Raw genomic sequence first — 9,351 nt, forward strand, 5'->3', positions numbered from 1 at the left:
GGGCCCGGTCAGGGCAGCCGCTCGCAGCCCTAGCCACCCGCGGCCTGCGCCGCCGTGAGGTCAGATCTGGAAGAGCCGCCGCCGCCGCCGTCCCCAACCTCTGGTCTGCACCAGCACCACCTGCTGCAGCCACGGCAGCGGCGGCCACCTGCAGCCTGCGCCGCCTGGAGCAAGATCTGGCCGCGCCGGACCAAGCCGCCGCCATCTCAGGCAACGCAGGCACGCCACCCACCTAACCGCCCGCCGGGCCGCCGTGGAGCCCGGCCACAGCGCCACGTATGGGCCCGGGGTGCCGGCCTGCGCCAACATCGCCCGAGCGGGAAGAGACAGGGCCCCGCCGCCGCCGGCGACGGCAGGGCTTTGCCCGGCCGCGCCCCCGGGCGATGGCGAGGGGGAGGAAGGGAGAGGGAGGGGGCGGCGGTGAGGGTTAGGGTTGGCCTCCGGATTGCCTCGCGGGAGGTGACGTGGAGGTGAGTTGGTCTCTTCCTCACCAATTCCTCGCTTTTTCTCCTCCTATATGTAGCATGTTATACAATCATCGGGGAATTCAGTAAACCTACTCATTCCGTTTATCGCTTGCTCTTTCAGGCACTTCATGGGGGTTTCTTCTTCTGCTCTATTTCTATGTACAAATGGCACGGGCTGCAGTTGTCGGTGCTCTGTATCTTTTGTTGCGCTACTTTGGGTATGGTTTGGACTTAAAAGAAGCCATAATTATTGTTTGGTCTGGGCTGCGAGGTGCTGTTTCCCTATAATTAGCGCTGTCTGTTAAAGTAAGTTATATTCATGCACCACTTGACCATCTCATTTGTCTCTTATTATCACTATATTAGTCTACTTTTGTTCAAAAAATTAATCTATGATAATAATTTGAGGTTACTGGGTTACTTTTTACCAGCGTGCTAGTGATACAGCTCAACCTTTTCTGAAACCAGAAGTCGGAACAATGGTAGGTTAGTTTTTCCTGACAAAATACAAAATCAGAAAATTTAATTTGAGCAAGGCTTATTTTATCCATCTTTTTGTAGTTTGTGTTCTTCACTGGCGGCATCGTGTTTCTGACACTAATATTGAATGGTTCTACCACACAATTTTTGTTGCACGCACTTGGTATGGACAACCTGTCAGTAACAAAGGTTAGCTTTACAAATTACAAGTTTCATCTGTGGTTTTTTTTAACCTTGGAGTTAAAGAATTTGCTTTTCTGTGTGCTAATAAGAAATCTTTTGACTCCTCTTTCATTTCCCTTAGATTAATTAGTAAATAGGAAGATTATATGGTGTGATTGTTACACATATTTTATTTCTGTGCCTATGAGTTCAGGGTTGGTGGATTAGCATCTTACATAACCATGGCATAAAAATGATTAATTTCTCTTTCAGTTGAACCTATTTGTAAGTCCAAAAGGTGTTCTGAGCCTTGCTTGCTATTTAGTTAGACCTCTTCATCCAGCAACTCCGAGGAGTAGGTTTTGTGTGACTGATACCTTGTTGCTTCCAGAAATATTAGTACTTTATCGTTTCACATGTGATTGATGATATGTATGTAGTATAGTAATGTTCTGCTCAGGCTCGGCATAAAATTATATTCTGATTACTGGTGCACAGCTTCGCATGTTGAATTATACTAGACATGAAATTCTAAACAATACATTAGAAGCTTTTGGTGATCTCAAAGATGATGAGGAGCTTGGTCCTGCTGACTGGGTTACAGTTAAGAAATATATCACAGGCTTGAGTAACTTGGAAGATGAACATGCACATCCACATGATGACAATCATGATCACGTACATACCATGAATTTAAAGGATGGTCGAGTGCGTCTTTTGAATGGTAGGCAACCCCCCCCCCCCCAGTTTGTTTGCTTTTCTGTTTTTGCCCCTAAATAGTTGGCTTTATATTTCGTCCATAATTCTATCTTGTCTCCGTATTTTATGGAGATGTTTAGTTTCATACTAAATGCAATCAGTTAACAAAGATTTTTTTCCTTTTTGTAAATATTGCTTTCAGGTGTGCAAGCCAGTTACTGGGCAATGCTTGACCAGGGACAGATAACTCAAGCTACAGCAAATATTTTGATGCGATCAGTTGATGAAGCTATGGATCTTGTTTCTAGCCGACCATTATGCGATTGGAACAGTTTGCAGTCCAGTGTCTATTTCCCAAGTTACTATAGGTTCCTTTCTGCAAGCATGTTACCACAAAGTTTTATCACATACTTCACAGTACAAAGATTGGAGTCAGGATGTTACATCTGTGCTACATTTCTTCGTGCTCATAGAATTGCAAGGAGACAACTACAAAATTTTCTTGGTAAAATCTTGGAAAACTTTTAGAATGCTTTTATGTGCTTGTTATTTACCATTTCTTTGTGCTACCAATTCCAGACCTTAGTACTCAATCCATGGATCGGAGGGAGTACATGAATATTGGTCACAATACGTGGTGCATATGCCAGATGTTATGCGTAGGTGTTCGTCGCTATAGTCGCCAGTCTATCTTTCTGTAGAATCAATCAGCTACAGACCCTATTTTTTAAGATACGTGGAAAGTAGTATGGTGCAGATGGACGCATGGCTCCAACCATTTAGCTTATTAAGGTTGAACTATGTAAAGCCTGTCTAAAGTCATCGTCCTCAAAAGTTTTAAATCCTTCTATTTTCTCCTCTGACCCCATTTTTTAAGGTACGTGGAGTTCAACTTGCATATATGATCCTAGTTACTTACCAATGTTCCGTATACTTCATTCATCAGGTGATAGTGAGATTGCAAAAATTGTTATTGATGAAAGTAATGCTGGGGGAGAGGAAGCTAGGAAGTTCTTGGAAGAAGTTCGCTGTACATTCCCTCAGGTTTGTGCTTACAATGTGCATTTATCTGTTGACTTAACTAATATGGAGCCTTCAGCCTCCAGCACAATAGTTCAACAGTTCACTCAACAACCCATTATCTTTTGCAAAACTCAAGAAAGCACCATCTCAACTGAACTGGAATTCTAGTTTGATCTGTAGAGAATTTCCATGTGCTTGTATGGCATCGCTGGGGTGAGTGGATGTAAATGTTAGCTTTAGAGTTTGGAAATGATTTTGTTAGTTTTATTTTCCAGAATTATTTTGTTTCCTGCAAAATTCATGTGAAATTGTTCCAGAACTCTACATTCGAGACAGGCCCTACTTTTATAGCACTTCGGAATACTTCATTTCATTGTCATACAACAATTCGGCAGTAGTGATGAAAAACCTCATTGTATGAATAAACAAGGCAGTCTCCCATTCTTGAATCTGAGAGTTCATTATTGCCTAGATTCTGAAGGTGTTTCCACATTTTCAGCTTCTTTGTGTGCTAAAGACTCGACAAGTAACATATGCTGTATTGACACACTTGAGTGAGAATGTTCAAAACCTATGGAAGACTGGGTTACTGGAAGAAAAAGAAATGGCACATCTGGATGATGCTTGGCAGGTAGTGGAGTGTTTGACTTGTCTTTTGCTTCGAAAATTAATTGCCAAAGTGGTTTCAGTTCAAAAGTTGCAACCAATATGCTTATTCATGTAAGTTAATCACTTGTCAGACAGACCTGAAGAAGCTTAAGAGGAATCCACAATTAGTGAAAATGCCAAGAGTTGGCGATCTTTTAGGCACTCATCCATTAGTCGGCATGCTGCCTGCTGCTGTGCGTGCTCCTTTGTTAAGCAATAAAAAAGAAAAAGTAAAAGGGCATGGTGCAGCCCTATATATGGAAGGCTCAAGAGCAACTGGTATATGGATTGTTTCGATCGGAGCAGTAAAGGTATGTTTCTGCTTAAGACTGCTCTAAACTGTACTGTATTTTGTTGGAGTATATACCTAACACATTTTTTACGAATTTACTGTTCACCCTGGGAGCATGTGCTTTTGGCAGCCGTTTCGCCGCCCCCTAAGTTATCCCCTTTTTTTGACAGTGGAGAAGTCAGAGGCTAAGCAGCAGGCATTCTTTGCACCCAATTTTCCCACATGGAAGCACTTTGGGTCTATACGAGGTGCTAACAGGAAAGTCTTGTCTCTGTGACATGATTACAGATTCTCTCGTGCGCTGTTTCTTTATTGAAGCTGAAAAGATAGATCAATTGCGTCGGTCAGATCCTTCTGTTGAGGCTTTTCTGTGGCAGGTGTGCTTTAACTTTACTGTTTGCTTGTGTACCTATTAAATCCAGTGATTCTTGTACATGTACTGCAGCTGTGCAATTAGTTTTTTTTTCTTCTGAACTCTACGAGGGCATAGAAGCAGATGTTTTTCTGGATTTTACTTAATATCACCACGTAGCGTAACTGCTGGCTACCAGTTGAAGAACCAGAACCTTGCAGATGAGAAGCTCTTTCTTTTTTAACCAAGTTTGAGTATAATTGTTTCTTGTTTCTACCCAATCTCAAATTTGAAAGAGTTCAAAATTTTGAAAATTTCTAAAAAGTGGAACCCAGCTAATTTCCCCTCCACATGTTCACAAGAAAAACAGAAATGTTGAGATTGCATTTCTTCTGTTTCTGCCCTCAAATCAAAAATAAAAACACTAGAGATACTACAACATAATACTTTGATTTTTCTGCTTTCCCTTGATTGTTACATTAAGGCCTTGTTCGGTTAAGCCACTCCCCAAGTGGATTGGAGTGGAATGGAGGGGATTTGGGGGGAACCGAACAAGGCCTAAAGGGAAATGGCCCCTAGACGCCTTGTCGTGTCACCTTGTCTCAAATGATTTATGTATTTCTGTAACATTCTTGTGGCCGACAATTCATTTATAGCACGTCCCCATTTTGGTGTGAAACTATGCACGTGTCACAGCTTGCTTGGGCTTCCATCCTCTGTTCACCAAAATCGGTTACTTCGGATGTGACAATGTGTTTCCTCTGCCTTGCGCCTAACAATCTATATCGTTTTTTTTGTTGGGGGGGGGGGGGGGGGATCTAATCCGCTAGTCCTTAATCATACATACATGGAAATTGCAGGAAAGTGCTGCAGTCATTGCTAAGCTCTTGATCCCACGTGTGTTCGAGAAAATGACAATGCAAGAGACGCGGCTTCTCGTCAGCACAGGATCTACTATGAACTTCTAGTAGGAAAGTGCTGCAGTCATTGCTAAGCTCTTGATCCCACGTGTGTTCGAGAAAATGACAATGCAAGAGACGCGGCTTCTCGTCAGCACAGGATCTACTATGAACTTGTACACCAAGGGTGAAGACATCATGCTCGAGCATAATTACATCGGCATCTTACTAGAAGGAACTTTGAAGGCGGAGAACCAAAACAGCACAGCACAGGATCTACTATGAACTTCTAGTAGGAAAGTGCTGCAGTCATTGCTAAGCTCTTGATCCCACGTGTGTTCGAGAAAATGACAATGCAAGAGACGCGGCTTCTCGTCAGCACAGGATCTACTATGAACTTGTACACCAAGGGTGAAGACATCATGCTCGAGCATAATTACATCGGCATCTTACTAGAAGGAACTTTGAAGGCGGAGAACCAAAACAGCATCTTACCTCCAGGAGTGCTGCTGCCATCAAACATGGACCTGGAGTTACTTGGTCTGGAGTCTTCAGGTGCTGTACATCATCCATCAAGAAGTGAATCATTGAAAATGGAAATCTATAGCCCTACTCGTACGATTTCTAGTTATATCTACTGATTGATGTTGACACTGATGCTTTCCTGTTTACCTACAGCTATGAACCGTATGGACAGTTGCTACGCAGCAGACAGCTATCAGGTGGAAGCCCAAGCTAGAGTTCTCATCTTCGAAGTAGGGAGGCTGTTCACGGAGGCCAATGGGCAGAGGAACCAGCCGGGTGGTAGCTTCTCTGCTGAAGCCTTGCAGCTCAGCGTGGAAGAATCCACTGGAGAAGAACAAGTCATCATTACCGTCGACTCTCCGAACAAGCTGCCCTTGGGTGATTCATCAGCTGGCTCATCATCTGGCGTGACGCGAGGCAGCTGATGGGATCTTGTGCGAATATAGTAGCGTGCTTGATGGAGTAGCAATCATGAAATTGACCTCTCTTTTTGAGAAACTTGGCTTTATTACTTGCTGGTGTAACTAAATCGCCGGTAACCATAAATAGAGTGTACAAAGTTGGGTATGTCATCATGCCATTTGACATCGCTGGGTGTCATACAAGCAACGTAATTACAGATAAGAGATGCTGAAGGTGATAGTCATGAAATTAGCTTTATGGACCGAAATAGGATTTGGGACGCTCTCAGTTTTGTTTAAAAGAGCGCGTCGCTGCAACCATTCAATCACGTTATATTCAGCTTTTTTTGCTACATTGGCCAAGAGTTGGTGTTCACAGATGGCAAGTCTATTATTGGCATGAGTTAAGAACTTTGCATTTGCCCAACTTTATTGTGGTCTTCAAGATTTAGTGTCTGATTCCATATTTTATTGTTTGAGATTTCATATGTGAAAGCCAAATTTGGTAAATCTTGAAGACTTCACAGTTGGGACTAAAAGTAATCAACGTGACAAGGAAATTTTTTCCCATGCACTTGCATATTGGTATTTTTTGTGGGCCGATCGAAAACATCAAGACAGTTTAGAATTTCCGATTATAACTATGTTCAAACTTCATGCCTGTCATGCAAATCTTCTGCTATTTTCGTATGAGCGAATCAAGTAAAATTAGTAGTGCAAGAATTTTAAAGCAAACTAAATTCTTTCCCTGCAATTATTAAATAAATACTCCTATATAAACAGTCTTGAAACCAATCGCATCACATGATATCCCTCAAAAAAACATCACATTACATTTTTGAGTCTAATACAAACACACGGTACAGGGAGAACTACTATTAGCATAGACTAGAACCCCACACAAATTAAATCCCCCAAACCAAATTAATCAACCAAAGAATAGTCTCTAGCTAGCAGATCAAGCGATCAGTGTGTCTAAGTGGAACTTGGATCTCTCAGTCTAAGTGGAGCTGCAATCTAAGCATCCTTGTTGAATTTCACGAACTCATCATGATCAACGATATCCGGCAACGAGTCCCACGCCGGTTCTCCCCCCTCGACCGTCGTCTCCGCTGGCTTGTCAAGTATTCTCATGAGTTGGTCCATTGAGATGCTGAAATTATCCTCAGGCCCGTCCTCATCTTGCTGCTGCTGGTACTGACCAAGAACGTTGGCTGGCCCCATGGAGTTCTGCCCCTTCTCGCCATCGTCGTAGTGAAGAGGACCCACCGACGACATTATGTCATCCATGAAGTATTGGCCATCGTCGTCGTCGCCGTAATCAAGAAGGGGCGGGGGCGAAGGCAGCAGCTCCGACGCCTGTGGCCGTGGCGGCTCAACGTGTTCTTGCCGGAGACCACGGACACTCCCCGGCGGCATCAGCGCGGCGGCGGCGGCGAAATAGTCTGCCGGGACAGGCTTCTTGTTCCTCGCCGTCAGGCCGTCCTCCCCGTAGACTTCCCTCCGGCCCTCTTTGGTGGCGCGCGGTGTGACGTAGAGCTTGTGGAGCGCGGGCACGCCCCTCCTGCCGTCGCCCCTGTCCCTGTCGCTGGTGAACTCCTGCATGAGCCACGGCGTCTTGCGCTTCATCGGGACGCAGTAGAACCCGAAGCAGTTCTTGCGCCCGCCCTCTTCGCGAAGCTCCTCCTTGCTCTGCTCCACCCGCCAGAACCCGCCGGTCCGGACGCTGCGGTCGGCGCGCTTGTTCTCTGTCGCGCTGCACGGGCTCTGGAACTTGCTCTCGCCGAGGAACCACCACGTGTGCTTGCCCTCGCGGGCGCTGGCCGGCGGGTGCAGCCGCTGCAGCGCGTAGGGGTCGTTGTCGTACATGTCGGCGTGGAGGATGAACCCCCGCGCGTCGGGCATCTTGTCGTCGCCGGCGATCCACCGGTTGAGGAATCCCATCCTGTCCGCCTTCGTCGGGTTGAAGTAAACGCCGGGAGGCAGCAGCGGCGGCTGCTTGAGTTCGTTCGCCCCGATGGGCCTGGGCGGAGGCGCCATGGACAGGGAGCTGCTGGCTCCGGCTCCGGCGTCGGCGGTGGCGCGAGTTGATCTCTTGATTGCTTTCCTCGCTTTCGTGACGGCCATGGTTTCCTGGCAAGTTGTGTTTGAGGAGGGATTGGATTGATCGGTGGGGTGGGGATTATATGGTGTGCAGACGACGCGCTTCCGTCTGAAATCGGATTCGCCTCATCGTCCCAAGCTCTAGTCGGACATGGATTTCCATCTTTAGTTTTTTAGCAGAGCAGTCGATGCGCTTCCCGCGCGATTCTTTTTTCCCGCCTTTTCCGGAAACTCGCGCCCCCCCTCTTCGCCTCATTGGGCCTGGCCCAACAACCGTCCCATATACTACGCTTATTCATTCGAGTTACTTTTTTTTCTGTTTCTTTTTCCAGTGCCTTCCCAATTTCCTATTGTTTCAATTTGATTGTTTCTGATAGTTGTAACCAGATTCTCCCATTTATAATTTTGAATGGCATTGCCAGGAATTATCAAGACTTCAAGAGCACTGCCACCGAAATACTCCCTACGGTCATTTTTAGTCTGCATATAAATTTTGTCCAAAGTCAAACTATCTCTACTTTGACCAAACTTATCGAAAATAGTATCAAAAATCACAATGCCAAATCAATATTGTTAGATTCATTATCAAATGTAGTTTCATAGTACATATATTTGATCTTGTGGATGTTGATATTTTTTAATAAAAAATTGGTCGAAGTTTGTAATGTTTGATTTGGCAGAAATCTAGTACGCAGAGTAAAAATGACCGAAGGGAGTACAAACCATCCCTATTAGCTGGAAGAAAATCAAGAGCATCGCCGTCGACATGCATCACATGACTATATCAAGCGAACTTTTTTTTATCCGTATATAAGCTTAAATAGCACCCAAGTTTTCATTAAAGATCATAAACTAACCATGCAAATGATAGCACTTAGAATTTATATTTACCCATATCAATGGCATAATTAATTGGCAAGCAATAATAATATATCTCCAATGCCAATAAAATTCAAAACAATCATGATATAACAAAATAAAATGGTTTCTCGCTAGCCTTTTCTGAGACCGTAAAATACAAATGCAGATCACCCCTAAAGTTCAAGCAGTCACTAAACATTAAAATTCAAGGTAGGAGAGATCCAATCATGATGCACACAACATTAACTGTACTATATGCATAAGAATGACAATAGCGCTCTCAGGATTGGTGCTTAAAATGAGAAGGTGATGACTCAACAATAAAAGTAAATAACATAAAAGTGAAGACATAGACAAAGGGAATCAGAGATTTGCAGAGGTGCCAAAACTCAAAGCTTAAATCAGATATGAATACAATTTTGAGAGCTGTGTCTTTCCT

The 9,351-nt window shown here is 44.3% G+C and overlaps 2 protein-coding genes across 2 annotated transcripts; one reads left to right on the plus strand and one right to left on the minus strand.

Annotated features, from left to right (window-relative positions):
* The first annotated feature begins 480 nt into the window (after window positions 1–480).
* On the plus strand, window positions 481–6,303 carry LOC125524810 (sodium/hydrogen exchanger 7-like). Its single transcript, XM_048689837.1, has 12 exons — window positions 481–773; window positions 899–949; window positions 1,029–1,136; window positions 1,608–1,833; window positions 2,011–2,313; window positions 2,755–2,852; window positions 3,331–3,462; window positions 3,572–3,790; window positions 3,942–4,148; window positions 4,984–5,074; window positions 5,410–5,577; window positions 5,701–6,303. The coding sequence occupies exons 2-12, from the start codon at window positions 947–949 to the stop codon at window positions 5,970–5,972; spliced, it is 1,827 nt and encodes a 608-aa protein (XP_048545794.1). The 5' UTR covers window positions 481–773; window positions 899–946; the 3' UTR covers window positions 5,973–6,303.
* A 206-nt stretch (window positions 6,304–6,509) lies between these two features.
* On the minus strand, window positions 6,510–8,090 carry LOC125524811. Its single transcript, XM_048689839.1, has one exon. It carries the CDS (start codon window positions 8,073–8,075, stop codon window positions 6,966–6,968), a length of 1,110 nt encoding a protein of 369 aa, XP_048545796.1. The 5' UTR covers window positions 8,076–8,090; the 3' UTR covers window positions 6,510–6,965.
* Window positions 8,091–9,351: the final 1,261 nt, after the last annotated feature.

This window comes from Triticum urartu, chromosome 7 (assembly GCF_003073215.2).
Source record: "Triticum urartu cultivar G1812 chromosome 7, Tu2.1, whole genome shotgun sequence".
Lineage (NCBI taxonomy): Eukaryota > Viridiplantae > Streptophyta > Magnoliopsida > Poales > Poaceae > Triticum > Triticum urartu.